The sequence below is a fragment of the Anopheles gambiae genome, chromosome 2, assembly GCF_943734735.2.
Source record: "Anopheles gambiae chromosome 2, idAnoGambNW_F1_1, whole genome shotgun sequence".
NCBI classification, from domain to species: Eukaryota; Metazoa; Arthropoda; class Insecta; order Diptera; family Culicidae; genus Anopheles; species Anopheles gambiae.
In genome coordinates, this window is record NC_064601.1 from 43,938,767 (window position 1) to 43,957,690 (window position 18,924).

The 18,924-nt window shown below is 44.3% G+C and overlaps 1 protein-coding gene across 3 annotated transcripts in view; it reads right to left on the minus strand.

Moving 5' to 3' along the window:
* LOC1271607 (protein crumbs) overlaps positions 1 to 18,753 on the minus strand; it is a 31,880-nt gene extending 13,127 nt beyond the window's left edge. For all 3 annotated transcript variants that reach the window (XM_061649204.1, XM_061649202.1, XM_061649203.1), the window contains exons 1-2: positions 17,044 to 18,753; positions 1,983 to 2,123 (exon numbers count right to left, since the gene is read on the minus strand). In XM_061649204.1, the coding sequence (XP_061505188.1) occupies positions 1,983 to 2,123; positions 17,044 to 17,101 (199 nt within the window). In that variant the 5' untranslated portion in view covers positions 17,102 to 18,753. The remainder of the gene's footprint in view (positions 1 to 1,982; positions 2,124 to 17,043) is intronic.
* Positions 18,754 to 18,924: the final 171 nt, after the last annotated feature.

Genomic DNA, 18,924 nt, shown 5'->3' on the forward strand with positions numbered 1-18,924 from the left:
GGGTGTGACTTTACACAAGGTGCAGCAAGTATATGATTAATGGCTTCACAGATCGACGATGAAAGAGAAATTTTTGATCTCAAATTCATCGCTTGCACATACCAGTCTTACCATCAAAAACGGAACTGTTGCTTTCCGATTCACGTACAAAACGCAACCACACCCTTATCCTTTCTCGTTGTACTTTTTTTTGGGAAGCGTTAGACCGCTCAAAACACCTTGCGCTACAAACGCACGAACATTGAAGTCGATACGAAACGACGCCTTTTTTCCGGTCTATTAAATCTTTGCACAGCTCCCTGCCAATGCAATCATTACATTGTACATCGGAAAAGTGTGTGAGAGATGGTGTGATTGTTTTTTGTTTGTTATTGAAGCATTTTGCATCCCAAAAAACAGATCCGTTCCCTTTCGTGCGGATGACTGTGTTCGATTTCACGCGGTGAGAGTACGCAGGGGACAGTGAAAGTGTCCGTTAGAAGAGAATGTTCCAATTATTTGGATCGGAATGTGTTTCGCGTCATTGTTCATTTTCGGTTGTTTCTCATGGGTGGGATTTTCTGTCGGATTGTTTTTGAAGGGCGGTATTCAAATATCACAAGCATACACATACCTGTTTTCATCGAAAGGTACAAACATGTCGGCTGAACCCTGAGCGCGGTGTGACGATCGTACGAACAATGGTGGCACTGTTTTTCATCGCAGCGAAAGCTTCAAATGTTCCCTGAGACCATTACCATTGTTGTGGAATTTATGGTTCGATAGGATGAACTGCTTATGAGAAAACATGTTAAAATAACAGATAGCTCATATCGCACTCTTTTCATTAATGCACGTTGATAGCAAGAAAAGGCTCGGAAAAGTGGTTTCATCCTTTTTTGGAGATGATTTTTAACGTGTTGTTTTAGACTTCGAGCGCAGCTGAGATTAAATTCGCTTTGCCTCTTGCAAACAGCGACTTAATAAGCTATCATAATAAAAGCCAACCGCTTCATTCTCATTGAATAGCAAATATGAGCCCATTATTATTCCTACTCTCCGCTTTTCCATTCTGGCAAAACGGACTGTTGATCACTCTTCTGCGCAAGCACAGTGATTTGTTTCCCCCCTTTTTTCACCCTCTAGAGTGGGTTTATTTACCAAACCTATCGTAAAATTAAACCGCTTCTTTTTTCGGTTTCGCTTTGCACCGTGCTTTGTGTTTATGTGCTTCGATTACGCTACCGTTACATACACTCTACCAAACCGCATGGCTAGCAAGCAAAACGAAACGCGCTCCACGTGCTCATGGTATTGAAATTGCATCATTCTAGCCCGTGGAACGTTCAGGCGGGGGGTTGTCTTACTCGGTGAACTACTCCCTTCCAAACACTGCACGAACGGGGGAGCGCATTGGCGCATCACAACTAGCGATTGTCCGCAGCGACGATCGAGCCCCGGTCATCTTTTTTGGTTCAATTTTATTATGGTTTTTCATTACGGCAACCGCTCACCGCAACCCCCCGGAGGGGCTGCACCGAACCGTGGACTTAGCCATTCGATTTTGCGGTCAGCTGGGTGGAAGGAGGCACGGGATGGGGTCGGTTTATTAGAGGTACGGTTTGTCGATGCCTGCAGGCGAAGCGTAACGAAAGCGTCAACTGACCGTGGACTGTTTGGAGCTGCCGTTGTTCTAGACGTTGCGGAAAAAACATTCCTTCGCTCTATAAATGGGAGAGAGAGAGAGAGAGGTCCCAACGACGCCCCCATCCAGATTGCAGTGCAGAATTTTCCACCCATGCCCACCCAACTGCGCGTATAACAAAAAACCCTTTCCCATGAACTTGAAAGTAGCCGTTGGCGTGCTACCGTTGCACAAACAGAACCACCACGTCCGTGATTGGCGCACTGGGTGGCAGGCCAGTGAGAAGGAGATCTCTCTTGTGGAAACAGGAAGTGGAAGAAGAATAGCAAAAAGCCTCAACTTGGCCTCGCGGACTTACCTCGGCACGACTTGAAACTAATCGCCGAATAGCTCCATAGGGTCATTGGCGTCTTTAACCTCAGGTAGGCAGATCCATTGAAGTAGGCTTCCTTTTCCGTCTGTATCGCCGTCACGGTCTGTACCGAGCACTGAAGGATCACTGCAAAAGGAGAGCGAAGCAAACAGAACAAAAAATATGAAACATTAAATTAAAGCGATCTATTTGGCGATGCAATTTATTACGAATTCAGTAGCAATAAATTAACGGAACGGTGTTCTTCATCCCCGGGTTGTTTTTATGGGCGTATTATTGTTAGAGCCTGAGTCTTGGATTGAAAATGGTCTAATGGTTAGCTTACTAATGCGAATACCAATGCTGAGCAAATGCCAAAACATTTCGGAGTTGGTTGCTTTTATGTGCCGATTTTTGTAGTAGTAGCACAAGATGTCTAGGACGAAGGCATCGAGTTTTAGACATTTTGCTTGGTCTATATGACTTGAGTTGTTTGAAAGAATAATTTGAATATAGAGCGACTCTTAATTGACTTTTAGGGTTTGGGCTTAGTATTTGTATTTGCTGGGGAATGTTCTTGATAATCTTGATCTTGGGTTACCAGATGTGACTAGTAGAAGTTTTGTGAAACTGCATACAACAATTTATTTCGGGTGACGAGGCTAAAGGTATTTGATTGCTTTGAGATAATCGTCTTAATGTAGAACAGTTTTTATTAGAAGTAAATAGTTCTAATGTAACACAACAATTACGCGTACTCGGTTGTATGAACAAGTCGATGATTGTTGAGGATAGGCAGCAATTTAAATACACTTGTATCCATGGGCGGATTAAGTACTGAGTAAACTAAGCGGCCGCGTGGGGTCCCAAAAAAAAGGAACCCATCCCCCGCTCACAAGTAAATTTGATTCTGAATTCTTCTCTAGTTTAGAATTCTTCATACAATATCTCGCTCGACACTTCAGAAAGGCGTGTGACCGCGGAGGGCCTCCGGTCGTGTCAATCCGCCACTGTTTGTACCTTTATCGCATTTATAATTTAACATGCTTCTACCAATGAGTCAAACTGTTTGGTCATTTGGAAGACCCAGACATACCGTTATGTAGATAGAAGTCATGACATTGCAGAACCAGTTGATTGCTTTAAGAATCTCTGGGTCTTTGGAATCGGAGAGTAACAAAAAGGTGTCGATCTTTTATTTAAAATCCCTTGTCATGGCGACGTTTTTAGCGTTCAGCACTGGGAGGTTGACAACCGAACCAACCTACGAACGGAAACGCAAAACGCATTCCAAATCACGTTCGGTTGTTAGACACATCAATTTATTTTTCACCCACTTTTACCAGACCACACTCACCACAAAATCACACACACAATGTAATCGTCACGTCGATAGATTAATCCATTCAGTGGATCTCATCAAGCCCCGCTAGAAATTCGCATAATTTTCTATCCATCTGTCCCGCCTTACGCCAAGCAAGAGTAGCTGCACTAGCGGGCGATGGAAGATATTGTTCTTTTTTTTGTCACAACCCTGTCGTCATATGCTGATCGCGTGATCTTTCTCCATCATAACGGTGACATGACGCTCCGTCACCACATACCGCCACTCTGTCACAACATCTATCGTCCCAGCCATCGCCGAGTCTTATGCAAACGCATTGTTTCGTACTTTCTCAGCCATGCTGAGTGCTACCCGTGCTGGTGTTCCCGCTTTTCCCAGGCACCGCACGCCATGCGGTTCGAGACCACCGGTCGTGGAACAGTTTCAAGTTGTTTCCCACCTGCGATGCTGCGTAGCAAAACTGAAGCAGGTGAAGATAATTTCATTAACATGCTGCCCATGAATGTTAATAGCTCGGCAGAGGCGCGTTTTGGGTAGGTGCACCTCAGCTCGGCAGCTGACGGTGGCAGCGTGCAGGGTCCCGTAATACGGAATGTAATTTTCATCACAAATTTACTGCGTGCATGGATTAAAGACAATTTCACCGCCCGGTGGTTGCTATTGCGATCGAAGAAAGTTGTCATGTACGTGAAAGTGAAAACAGGCGTTATATCGACCGGTCATAATGCGGCGAATTTTCCGCCACGGTAAGGCGGCGGAAACTGAGGCGAAAAATAATAAGGGGCAAACAAATGACGCCCCGGATAGGGGATCGTGAGAAAAATAGGCGACCAGATATGCGGTCCAGTGGTTTGGTGGCAGGAGAATGAGAGATGGGTGGGATTTGAGTTTAATTAGCGATCTTCTTCTTCTTCTTTGGCTCAACAACCGATGTCGGTCAAGGCCTGCCTGTACCCACTTGTGGGCTTGGCTTTCAGTGACTAATTGATTCCTCCCCATAGCAGGATAGTCAATCCTACGTATGGCGGCGCGGTCTATTTGGGGATTGAACCCATGACGGGCATGTTGTTAAGTCGTACAAGTTGACGACTGTACTACGGGACCGGCTCGTAATAACAACAACAACAACATATGCTTAATTAGCGATCACTTGAGGGATTTCCTTTGGTTCGTTAAGTGAATCAATGTAATGAGCTGAGCTGTCGGTAAGAAGGTGTGATATTCAAATTAAAGCTAGTTTTTTTTCGCTGAATTCATAAATAATGGTTTAGAAATGAATGTTAGCTATACATAAAGACTAAGAAAGTTCATATTCACTGTCGTAATGATCGTGTATTTTAAACAATTCAAGATCATGTTTATAATGATTTATAAAATAAAAATACTTAAGGATATTTAGAAAATGCGTTACTCATTTCCGATCGTTCCAAAACAGTTTCGGAGCACGTGTGCCCCAGATTAAGAAATACCAAACGTGACTGTTAATCAAATAAAAAAAACACTTCTAACCTTTGGACAATTTGCTATGTTTCGACTTAATGTCAATGTTTGTGAATCGGGTAGAAATGAACCATCGCCTGGTCAGTCGCTCGCACAAACTGGTTGCAAATACATGCCATCTACACAGTTTCTACGCTGATTCATTGCTGATTCATTCGTTGATGGTACTGTGCAGCAAAAGCTGTGCCGACCGAACAGTGAGAGGGTGGGTGTAGGTACATGTGATGCCGATCACGCCGAAACCATTTATCTATGCTATGTGGTCTAAGATTAACCGTCGCCCGGCACTGGTAGGGAATGAACTTTACAATGGTGTTGAAGTGAGTAGAACCGTTCATTTTGGGGTCAGTGCCGTCACGGTGGTCACGGTTCTGTAAGCTCGCGGCAGCCAGTCTCGGCAGCGATACGCATTGGTCAACACGATCGTAGATCTTGAGCTGCAAACGGAATTGTATAAGCCAAACTCAGAAACAGCAGACCGTAACCGGTCAGCAAATCTTAAAGACGATGGTAAAATCTTCTTAGAAGGATCAAGGATCACCCTCCGAAGCAATGATAAAAGTGTGTTTGTAATGTATTTATGGGAAAAAAGATGCGTTTTGCATTCGTAAGTGACTAATAGTTTAATGAAACTGTTTGCAATTGTATCATCGGTTCCGATTGGTAGAACAATACCTGCGCTACCGTTTCCGTTCCTCCGTTGTTTGACTTCTGTTTGGAGGCGTCTTGTGTTTGCAAAGTGGCAAACAAACCAGTCGTACCACTCTGTAAGGTGAAGGCTTTTGTGTTTTGTTTTAATATATGCCGGCGCAGTTTGGTTGGAGTGGGCTATATGGAGGGATTGCAAATCTTTTACCGGACCGCAAAGACAGCAAGAAGGTATTGCCCTGCTGCAGGGTAAACAAACAAAGTGCTTCCGGTAATGAACATTAATTATGCAGTCGCATTGTTTTCAAAGAGTGTGTACAGAGCCGTGATTCATCTGGCTGATCATTAATCTTGCCATGGTTAGAAGAATGAACGCTGAACCTATTTGCTTAATGCGTCATATGAAGATGTTCAAGAAATCAATTAGATAATCAAAAGAAACTTTACATTTATAGGGTTTGTATCAGGCCTGGTTTCTGGGGAATTTTACTTGATTTTATACTAGTCGTAGGTAAACTATAGATGCTCCGATAAAGATAGTAGTTGATTAATGGGTACATGAATTAGATCATGCACCATGCAAAGAGAGATAATCTCTAAGCACATACTTAAGCATTTCGTGCAATATGCTATGCTTACGCTACAACACGTGACACTGTGCAAATGGTGCACATATTCTAGGTTGACGCATTAGCTATGCCCTGTTAAGCATTGCACAAGTCTCTCACATAAAACAGAATGGCATCGTTTTAGTGCTGCTGCTGTTGATCTCGGCTACCAGTGCTGCTTCCAACTGCTCCACTCCTCGGTTAAGCTCGTTTGTGCGTGCCAATCGTTCGCGATCGATCGACATTGACCGTGTCGAAGTTCGTATACTGGCGGATGCAACACGTGCATACTGCAGCCAAGGATGCTTGAACGCCTCCACCGTTTAGTTTACACGAGCCTTGGCTGTAAAACTTTCCAGCAGTACACTAAATAGTCAAAAACATGGTGGAACAGAAAGCGAACGATTAAATTTCACGGTCAGGAGGGTAAAACGAGACTTCATTTCGTAGAAGGTCACGGAATTGATCTTTCGTAGTTTGAAATAATAAAGGAAAACAAATGTATCGCAATGAATTGCGAGTGATATGCAAATCACAAAGCCAGCAACAAATCGGCCGACTATTACATTCCAATTAACTCAGTGCAATCGTTCATCTCTTTGCATATGCACGTTAACACTGCCCAGGGATGTAATTAATTGGGTGAAAGGTGTAAAAAGCAAACTGAATTAATCCAAAAAGCTCTTCTGCAATGATTGTTCTCGATTGTTGTTGTTTTCTCTCCACTCTTTCCATTCGCTAATTTTCGCCACACGGTTTAACGCGAAGGTGAAAGAGGAAATCGGCGAATCGGTTCGGTAAAAATAAGATAATTTGCGCGCCCCAACGCCGCGTGAGTTCGGTGGGTTAATGACCGTGTTTTATTTGTATTCGTCTCTCTCTCTCTCTCTCTCTCTCTCTCTCTCTGTGTCTCTATTTCTCTATTTCTCTTTTACGCACACTGTTTGCAGCGCTACCTGTTGAGATAAAGTCGGAAAATGGAGCTACTTCTTTCAAGGTGTTTTGCAAGTAGAAAAAAAAAACAAAACAAAAAAGAGACCGTTTTTCTATCACCGCCGCCGAAAGTGGAGGCGGAGCGATAATGGAAAGCAAAATGGAGATACATCACATTGCAAGAGGTTACGTGAAGGCTTGTGGTTCGGCTGGACAACAACGAAAGTGAAACCATGGTGGGTGAAAATGCTGTGGGGTAAAAAGCTGCATGGTCGAGGTTGCAGCACAGTGTGACCTTGCGCAAAATGAGTGTAAACCAGATTTTCCTTTCCGATCGCCAAACGCATTAAACGATCCACATTTTAACGAATCAATTTCCTGCGCAAATATTGAAAGGGTTTCACTTAAGAGGGGTTTTGTTGATATAGATTCTAAAATGAAAAGGACTTTTCCCTCAAGGTCAGTTTAACCAGTATGGTCTATTTTATGCGGTTAGCACTTAGAAGAAGCGAAAAGATACCTTATCTTTTTTGCCGCGTGTAAGGCAGGTTTTTTTTTATAGTCACAATACGAAGTTGACAGGAACATCGATTTGTATCTTTATATTTTTCCACCTACGCCACTGATAACGTTCATGTAGAGCGGGTTGATGATTTTTTTGTGTCATTCCACACCTACCGGCTGCTAATCTGTGTTTGCGAGCGTGTTTGGTTATTGCAATCGAGGAACAAACGACAAACGAACAGCAAATAAAAGAGAGAGGTTGTAAAACAACCCTGGAGCGGTACGTGCCGTTTCTGGGTCGCTTATCAGACAGGAGATAATCGATGCCAGTAATTGCTTGTTGCGATTGATTTTGTCCTTTAATTGATTTTTATTGCCATTTGTTTGTCTAAGTATTTTGTTACATTAGATCTGGTTCGTTCGGTTGGAATAGTTTTTAGAGTTTTTTTAATTAAAAAATTGTTTTGTAGTATCATTATTCATTTGGTTTAAAATAAAACATTCTCCCATGTCCTTCCTTTTTATCGAGGGCGCGGCTGTTTTCCAAACCACGAAAGGTGAAATAACTAAAACACGACTTAAACTGCTAATTTATTTCCGCTTGACAGTCACAATGAAGCGTACGACGACTTAGTTGCCGTTGCAAATCCACTCCCAAAAAAAGAAAAAGCGTTAAACCTTTTGGGCAAAACACAACCCCAACAACCGGATGGGTTGGAGCAGTGCGGCCCGTTGCAGCATAATTACGTGCCCCGTGAACCAAAACAAATGTCGCGCAAAATTCGCCTTCTCGTGTGCGCTGCCGCCACTATTGCGTGATGCGGGAGTGGTGCGTATGAAAGCGAAGGCAAAGGAAAATAAAACGAAATCCGAACTGAAGTAAACCACTGAAACCACTTGACAGAAAATCTCGCGATGCGTAACTTTTACATCACCGCTTCCCAGCGGGCCGGCGTGGCTTGGGGTGTAAATAATCGGTGGACAAATGGTTCCTCCGTGGCGTGAACACCAATGTACGAAGGTGATGAGCGGGCTTTCCCTGTGACTACCAAGGATCAATGATCGCAGGTTCGTTACAGTGGGTGCTTGTGGTTCTAAGATTCTAATTACGACCACGTCTAATTACGAAACATATGCCGACAAACAGCACAATTCAATTCCAACCCATTTCTCCTACAGGCTAATGATGATGATTACAATTACGATTCACTTTATGCACATTCGATCATACACCCGTTCCCATAAAAAAAGAACCATGGCACTGTCCAGGTACGTTTGAAGCCAATTCCGGTAGTTTCGATCGTGAGCAAGCGCAAGATCGTGCACCAAAACTGTAAACCAAATCTAATCTCACGACCAATCGGTTTACGGCAGACGTGATTTGTTGGTCGATTCATGCACGCAATGTCGATGGTGGGGAAATAAATTACCACCCTTTTACCCTGTATGAACTTATTGAAAGCTTTCGATTCGTGCAGAAAATAAACTCAACGCGCACGGTAGAGTAGGCTATTGAATTCTAGACTCGAAACGACGAATTCAAATGATGAAGAAGCTTCATTCTTCGGAGCGCTAAAGCGCATTCAACAATGTTGCATTTGGTTTCCTCAGCTTCGCTCGTCCATCGATCACGTTTTGTTCGCATATCCATCGTCGACGCTGTAGTCGTCGTCGTCGTCGTAGTGCTGCTGGTCGAGGAAGTATCATTAAAAGACGCTAATGGAGTGGCTGCACTTTGTCGGTTGTTCCTAATGATGGCGCAGTTAAGGCTCCGCAGTGTAATGATGCAGGAAGAAGCATAAACAGACGCTGGAATGTATGTGGAATGGCGTGTACTGGTAAGTATGTTGCATCTTGGAGTAACTGTGAGCAGTTTGGGGCAGTTCGGTAAACAAATGATCGTTTCCTTTCTTTTTCAGAGCCGTGCGGTGTGTTTTATGTATTGTTTTTCTGCGGCATTAAAACAGTCACTTAGAGAGAAGTGTTGTTTTGCATTGTCGGATGTATGTTTTGGAAGGAATGAAAAATAAATAAGCAGGAGAAATCATGAAAGGTGTTGCTTGAAGTTATACAGTGTTTCGATCGAGATTGAATCATTATTGTGTAAAGTATTTTAATTTGGAAGTTGAATATAAAATTACGTCAGAAAGCGTTCTGGTGTTATCTGTTCTATAAGCCTTCACAATTTGCTTATTGAATTATTTGTTATGGATGGAGGTTATTCGAAAATTGATGATTAAAATACAAAAGATAAGTGACAAAACCAAATACAACTTCCTCAAAGCTGCTTTGTATATCTTCCGCTGAAAAGTTTTGAAAGCCTTGTATATTGTATATATTGAAAAATATGAATTCGGAAAACTGTAAAATATAGTTTTACAACAAGATTTTGGATAGATTTATTTTACAATGGTTCACAATTGAATATTACTTAACACTGCATGCAGTATTCAACAAGCAATCAAAAATATAAATAACTCTCAATTTTTGGGAACTAAACTAGGAAAACCTTTTTGCAGATGTAGCAAAAGGAAAACCTCGATCACATGCACCTAACGTACGGTGCAAAAGAGACCGAAACTTGAACGAAATAGAGACTCGGGTAAATCACAAATCCGAAGCGATCCCAAGCCCCACAGCCCCGCTAACAGATCAATCACGTGTATTATTATGGTTGAGGGCTCCCCAAACGCCGTCTGGCCGAACGCAATACCTACCATACAGATCATTCATACACAAAAAGCAGCCGGTCGTAATAGTTACGTAAGTATTGAAAAAAAAAGAAGTAAAAAAAGAACCGAACCATGCACTGAACGGCCATAGTTTAACGTGAACGCTTTAGGTGGATTGCTTCCGCGGCATTTTTCACCAAAATTCACCATCCCTCTCCAATTTTTCAGTGGCTCTAGTAAAGCTGTCACGGTGTGTCACTCAGCTGCACGCGGGGAACAGATGAACGGCGGTCGATCAGATTACGAATGGGTTTTGTGGGTGTGTTGAGGAGGTTTTTTGTATATTTAGACCGCTTCAAAATTTAATTTCGTGCACATGCAAGCATCGCTTGATAGGGAAAATAATTATTATTTCAAAGAAATCGCTCAGTAAAACTGATACATTATCAATCATATCGTTCCATTCATCGCACGGTGCATGCCGCAATCAAAACTCACTTTAGCTCACTCACCTGCAAGATCATTAAGTATTAAACGAAGTGGTTTTGCTACGATTCCCCGTCCATTGCGCCACTCTGTGTGTGCTTGGGTCATTTGGTCTTATCGAAGAAATCGCGGCTTGTGACGCGGAGTGTTTGGAGTGTGCCGCTTATAAGAAGCAAAATGCCGACATTAGGCAACTCCTGCTAGCCGCAGCATACGCAGCAAACAAATCACCATTCTCACCATCCAGCAACATCATTAGCATACGGTGTGGTTGGTGCGGTGGTTAACGAAATTCGATCTAAATACTCTGGTAGCTCTGGTAATGTTATTATTTCGCTTGCATGTCGCATAGGGCGTGAGAGATAAGGGTTGGCGACAAATCTTGGGGCGCACACTTGGAGCTCCTTTTGGGCTTTGGGTGCAAATGAGTTTTTTTCTTTCACTTTCATAACCATCCCCCGGTAATAGCGTAAGACGGTAATTAGCACACGGCCTTTGGAGAAGGTGCTAAAAACAGAATAAAAGTATGTAGGTAGAAAACATTGAGGACAAATATGAGGTCATACGGCGAAAGGTGGTCACGTGACTCAGTCGACCAGCGTCGGTTGAAGGCAAAAAGAAGCACTGGGCAGATTATGTGTAGTGCCCAACCAACAGCTGCTTTTGATGTACTTTATTTCATCCATTTTGTGGTAGTACGTAGTGGGTAGGGCGTTTTTTCACTTCCCGGTCCAACTCCACAATACACACCACCTCGAACCGATTGCAGCTTGAACTTCAACCACATCCACCCAAGGTGATATTCGACTCGGCAGGGTCGAAGTGCGATAAAATCGATACTACTTTAAGTGCTTTAAGTGGTCAGTTTCTTCAGCAAAAGGAACCTACATGCCTGTACGCTTGGGAAAAATATGAGTAAAACACGATGTTCCGTACCACATTATCCACTTAAAGTAGTAGCAGTAGCTCGATGCACATTGTCACACACACACCGTGTCCAACCGATGTGTGTGGGTGTTAAAAATGCAACGCTCAGGTGAGGACACCCGATCGGTGACAATGTTGGGTTTGGTTCGATGCCACTGGTGCGTAGCAATTGGTGCCACTTCCCGTCAACCGTTTTCAAATGTTCAAAGGGCCCCCTTTTTTCAATTCAAGCGAACCACCTGATGAGATAGGCGAAAGAAAGGTTGTATATGGAAGCGGTATGGAAAAAAAATCTGGGTTTGGCAGGGTAAAAAGGTGCATTTGCCGAGTACAAACGGTTGGGTGAGTGAGCGAGTGAATAATGCAATAATTGTTGCATTGTTGGCACATGGGCTGGAACAGGTTTGATTTACAACCTGATTTACAGCATGTAGGTAAGACGGCCTCATATTCATATAGACAACTTTATGATAGGGTGTTTTAAATGCTACATTTTTGGAGAACAAAAACGATAGTTGTGAAACCATTACAATTCATTTAAGCAATATTTAAAAAAAAGCGGTCTTAGAATAAAAAACTACGTGTAAAAAACTCAATAAGTTATTAACACGTCCGTACAAAGAAATGTATAAAAATAACTTTTTAAATTCATTTCAGCATACAATAGCATAGAACAGCTACAAGGTGAACTCTTATATAAAGCTTTCAGCACATTGAGCAGTTTGTTTACTTTTATTTTAAAACATTCATTTAAACACGTTGCTTATTTTGGCTACCTCGTTTTCTACCAAGTAAAACCTTGCATAAAACCACCCTTTCAATTACCTTACCCTGCTCCGTTCCCTTAGCGACAGTACTGCAACTCGTCGTAAAACATAAACAAATAATTGTGTAAACCCCAACAACGGGACCGGCGGCAAACCTTACCGCCCAGCAATATGAAGAAAAACAATTGCAGGCAACGCTACAAGTTTGTTTCACTGCTGTTACCTCGCATAGGGCGAAAGTCATTCATCGGTGTATGTGCAATTAGTCTGTTTATTTGAATTTGGTTGCCAGTGCAGCGAGCAGTGCGTACGGTTGGTGGAATGGTTTGAATCGGTTTGAGCGACATCAAACACACGAATCTATGAAAGTGACGGCTACCATGGCAACGCAAACAGGCAGTCAACACAACCAACAACTTGCGGTTGCTGCACCCGCAACAGTAACTAGATGAATCATTACCATATTTGTTTCCCAAAAAGTGCGCTATTCCACCAACGTAGAGTTCTGTAAAACGACAGTCGCATATGAGGAGTTCGAGGTCGGCATGTCGATTAACCCGATTCGGCATGCAAATGAACGGTACATGCGATTCGCGCGAAGGTGTGAAAAATTGAAACCGTGTGTACAAAAATGGCTTAATTAGTGGGTGGTTTCGGTAGCTTGCTGGTGTTGTTTTTCTTCCACCGCATGGAACTTATCGCGTGTGGGCGTGGGAGATTGTAAAACAATGGTTGGGCCATTCGGTGTACGGTGTTGCGAGTTTAGCTACATGGGGAAGAAGCTTGTAGTCGAATTTATGCATGAAGATATTTGTTTTTAAACGAATTATGTTGCTTATAAACACTGCTTACTGTAAACGATTTAGTGATTTTTTTTTTCATTTCAATGACATTTTTTGCACAACAGGGAGAGGTATAGTGGAGCAATCAAAAAATAAAACTGTTTGCTTGTAACAATTAACAAAATTTCCAAGTAATGACCAAACCAAGACCCATTAAACCGCAACATCCTTTCGTTAATCGAACCCGGCCCTTTTTCAATGTCTTAGATGCTATTCATGACGTAAAACATCTCCCACACACATGATCCTCCGTGCAACCCCGTCTTAAATGCCTTCAGCTTAAATGAAAAGCAGAGCAAAAGGGGGCAAAAAAGGTCACGCCTGCCAGACGATCTCTGATCGATTTTCGGTGCGCAAGAATGTGCCTTCACTTGCTCGCTTGTATATACCATCGATTCCGTCCCTTGCGCCCTATTCCACGGGACACCCATGAAACGTGAAACCCCGAAATAGCCCCGTCAAAAAAACCAGCACCAGAAACAGGTTTGGTTGTTTGCTTGGTGCTATCGGTTTAAGGGACGCCACCGGCCTGTTCTGGACGCTCTACACACAGCCGAAGTGAGCTTGCCCCAGATCAAGATGTTCGATGCCCCTTTTCGAGTGGAACCACGGAATTGACGTCGCGTCATTGCGGTCACCGGCACAGCCGCCACAAGGAAGGAAGGAGTCGACGCTGGCTGTGTACACTTTCAAACCATCCGGTTTACGAGGGAGCGGCTGTGAAGGCTTCGCTTTCAGGCCGTAAGTTCTTCCGTTGGGCCCGCTGTAAGTGGTGGTCTTTTGGCGGTGGCCTCATTTCTCTGCGCCGTCCGGCAACGGGTGACCGAAGCTGAGTGCTTTCAACCTTGGGGCCAGCGGGTTGCGATGGCTTTTAGTTCTTCTGCGTCTTTCGGTGGACCGCACTGAGCAGGCATTCGAATGACGACCGAACGAACGAACGAACGATCGAGCGTGCTGTTACGCTAAGGTGTGAAAGAAAGCATATATGCGCGAGAGATTACGCCATGTTGCGAAAGTTTGTCAGGTTCGTTGGGGAGGGAAGCAGCGTAAGCAGCATTTTGAAGAAGTTTTGAAAGAAGCTCAATAGAGAAACGGTTTCCATGGTGGCAGGCTGGAACGGACCTGGGTTGAGGTTTATTTTTACTCTTCTCGAACATTAATCTCTCCAAAGAATGTGAGGCCCAAACATTTCACGCGGCAGGATAGCAACAGCGCAAGCTGGGCGTTTTATGTCAGATTTTTGTCGCTCAAAAAGCCATGCAGTGAGCATTCAAAGGTGGCATGTTTTGTTGAGGGAATAAATAACAAATCCCATGAAATGTTGCACATTCCTTCGGGGAATTTATGCATCAAGCAAACGGCAAGACAAAGCGAATCGTTTGCATTGTGCTAATTGCATTACGCTAAATGGCATCGGTTTCCGTGCAGCATTCGCTGCCGTGCCGGAACGTGTATCGATCGCAAATGGGCGGCACTCACGGAGGAAGGGACGGTAATTTATCGATCTGTCAAAGTGACCTCCTCAGTGACGTATGCTGCCTCCGTGTAACGTGAGTCTCATCGCTCAAGTACGCGCGTGTTTTTCTTACGTGCACGGGGAAGTTGTTTCTTCACTAGCCTCTAATCCCGTTGCTCGTAAGGTCAGTACTTTCAACTATCAAGGACGCGATTGTATCACGCAAAAAGGGTAAAAATAGAAAGGCTTTAATGCACCATGTCTAATCGATTGGATTAAGAACGAGGTGTAAATTGTGCAAAAATAAGCACTAGCTATAGAATGAAGCGAAAATGCACACTTAATAACATTTTAATAGCTTAATCTACAGAAATAATTGAGAGCATTTTTGAAACGGATGATCGTTAAAATGTCGTTTCAGTGGGGGAAATGATTTTTCCCCCCACTGGAATACTACCTTCTGGCCGATAACAAGCAGTAATTTCCTAGTCAAACCATCAACACATTAACAGTGAGGCGAAAGAAAGGTTCCCATAGAACCTTCCTTCCCAGCAAACGCACCGAACAGGAAGAGGCAAAGATTCTGAATGTCAGCAGAATGTCTATTTGTTTGTTACCTGCCTCATCAACAGCACGGGATGTCTTGTTGTTTGAAATTAGAATTTTACGACACTATGCTGGTTGTGATCTGCTCGCAATAGCTTCATTGTTTCCCGGATTTGCTATCCATCCCGTCCAAACTCGAAGGGAACCGAGCGCTGTTAGCCCAAGTGTACACCATCGCTTCCCAAACTACGATCCACCATAAAACCGTGTGCAATTAGCTACGAGGCGAAAGGGAAGGACAGTCGGAGTTTTCCCTTAAAATTGGTACGATCACGCCGAACCGATCCGAGAAACCCAAAATTTACGCTGCTCCGCAGGGTCAGTGAAAGGTAGGGCCGCCAAACGAAAGACTTCAACCGTACGAAAAAGACGAACCCCTGCATGTACGTTTGTGTGTAAGTGTGTGTGTACGTGTGGTGTCTTTTCACGGCGATCTTTCTCTCTGCTCGCTTTTGTTTGGTTCGTTCTTTCCCTTATCGTTTGTGTAGTACGCTTGCTACAATTGTGGTCTGGGGCCGCTTCTTCGCTTCACGTCGAAGACGATGCGATCATTTGTACGCCGTGTTTCGCCGAGTGGTTCTGGCGCTGGTTGATGATGATTTCTGGTTTTTGCTGATTCCCGCTGTGTTCTTTAACCGTCATCATCACCATCACGAAACCCACCCCTATACAGTGACTTGAGCGAGAGCGGGAACGGAAATGGGTATACCCATTGCAAACAGTGTGTGTGTTCAAAGTCCCACGCACACACACACACACAGCCAGACACTTGGAAACACAAATACAGGTTGGCACTTTCTTAAGAAGCGTTTCTCCCTGTTCTTACATGCTGCCAAGGGGTCGATCGCTGGGAATTGGAATGTGTTTGTACCGATCTTCTCATCCGCACGGAGCGATGCTTTTATGCTTGTCTGGCGTTGTGTGCGAACAGGTAGCACACAGAGGTAGTGTGAGCGTGTGCGTTAGAGGTTTAGGCGGCGGTTTAGGCACCTGGCTCCTGGCTGTTCGTCCCATCAACCGGGCGTCTTTCGTGCTTTGAATTTGTAACCGAAAGGCGCTGATCGTTAGTGGGAGATAAAATGTTTGTAAAATGAAATATTCCTCCGTTTGACGTACAAGAAAAGGCTTTAAATGTAATCGTTCCATGGTGTGCATAGGTACGCAGGCGGGAACGCATTCTAACCAGCTCCAATTAAAGATGGAAGCGTATACCTAATTATAAAATCAAACTTAAAAATGCAAAACTCAACGATACGTGACACCGTGGAAGAGATAGCAAAGATCGTAACGATGAACGTGGAGCGTCGTGACTGTCGCTGCGGCGGTGGGTACCGATGGCATTAAAACCACCCCATCAGCGGCTGTCGCTGTGGTAGTAATGGCGCTGACGGTGTTAAAATTCCAACGCATGACTCATGCACAGGGCACGGTACCTATAGCACACGCGGGCTAGACAACGATGACGCTCACATTGCAACACACAGCTCCCACTACCCACCCGCCCAAAACCAGCTCGAAGGTGGCGCGGTGTTTGTGTTTTTGTCCGCGCTATCCCTAAGTGGTGCTCGCATCTACGATGTTTTTTTTTAAATTGAGAGTAGAACTGAAACTGGTTGAAGAGAAATGCAAATAGGCCTTGCACCCTGGTGTTCGAATGGAGGTGTGATTTATTATCATGTTGGAGCTTTCCAACAACAAACTATCTTTACACGAAGCTGCTGCCAAAGGGGTAAGAAAAGCTGTAGCCAGTAACAGAAAAGCTCAAACACTTACCAATAACAAACACCCCAAGGGTGGTGACCGGGGCCAGCACCAAACTGCGGATCCTCATCTTGCGCTGGGGGGTTCGTAGCTTGCGTCTAGATTTCTTTCCTTCCCTTTTCGAACGGTGTATGCACCGCCAATGCACTTTCTCGACTCGTGCGCCGACTATCTCGTGAACACACACACACACACCTGCCTGTTAGATTTTCTCCCAATATATATATTTTTTTGCTTCACATCCGCCGCACCGCACTATCACTATCTCTTGCAAGCTCTTCTTCGCATTCACATTCACAATTTTCCGCCGGCACAATACAAGTGCAAAGCAAAACAACGCAGGGTGGAGGAGATAACGCAATAAAAAAAAAACTGCGCACACACACACACAAACACACATACACGCACAGAGCACCGTTTCACTACCGTTTGATGACGCGATTGGGGCGTTTGGAGCTACCCTCGCCGTTGATGCTGCTCGTTGTCGCTTTTCTTCCCGCCACAGCACGATCGCATGCTCGATGTTTCCTTTCTACTCTCTCGTCGCAATCCCGGGAAAAGGGGCGGGAAGCGGGGGAAGTAAAATTTCACCCGTGTTCTCGCTAAATCTCGCCAAAAACCCGCCCAACAGAAAGGAAATGGGGTAAGCAGCTTCGATTAATGATTTTCTTTTTTAAATGCAAAATTTGTCATCTTCTCTGGTGGAACACTTTTCTGCCCTTCTAAATACATATCCACTTACACACACATAGCCACAGACGTACGTAACACACAAACGCAAAGAACTGGGGAGACAAGCAAGTCCCCCTGTGCGGATCTATAGCGCTAGCTTTTTCGTTTTATCTCAACGCGCATAAAGATGGGGGGCGTAAACACTGATCACGCATTTTACCGCACGCTCTTATGCTCTCAGGGACAGACACAACAATTACACATTAAACGCAGCACGATTCGATTTCAAAACATTAAACGTCCCTCTAGAGGTAAGCGCCACATTTCACAAACTGGCCACTTTGCACACGTGTTCGCGTTGTGTGCAGCTGTGATGGTAAAACAAATGTGTGGGAGAGTTGGGCTGCCACCGATTTTCCCGAGCCACGCAGACCGGTCGCTTTATGATTTAAAAAAAGGGCCACTGGTCCGGACCGCCGTCAGTGTGGGACCCGTCCGTACGCGACCAAACTTCGAACTCAACTGGCGGCCGTCGTTCGCGTACGCATCGCGGTTTGCGGAAAGCCCATGCCTACACAACGACACGAGACACGCTTTGGCGTTTGAACACCATGACAACCGGACGGCGAGACACACGGGAGAAACGACGCACGGCGTGACGGCACACGGCTAATGGATCCCGCCGGTGTGTTGGTGTGTTAGCTGGTTGGCTCTCACGCACCCTTGTGGGATTGTGCTGTTTGCGCCGCTGCTACGAAACCTCACACGCAGGTTGAATTCTACCCGTTTTGGGGGATCGGTGGTTGACGAATGGGAAGTTTTAGCACAAATCACAACGCACAACGAATGATTCAGAATGAAACACACAATGACACGACGGGCAGCTCCGTTACACGCACAGTCAACGGCGCAACACACTGCAAGGGACTACACGGGGCCAAACAAATGAGCCCTTGCTAATGCAGCCACCGTGTGCTGCTAGAAACTGCAGGTATGTGTAGGCGCAGCATGATAGTGTTGGTGTGGACAGGTGAAAATCAACAGTAGAGGCTGCCGTTTGGAATCGGTTAATAATTTACTATGAGCAAATATTTAAATTTTATAATACTGTAACTTTAAACTAAGATAAACTTATTACTTGCTGTTTACAAAAAATAAATAAAGTAGACTATTACGATACATCGGGTCCCATTTTATCAAGATAAATTTTTGAGCTAAGCT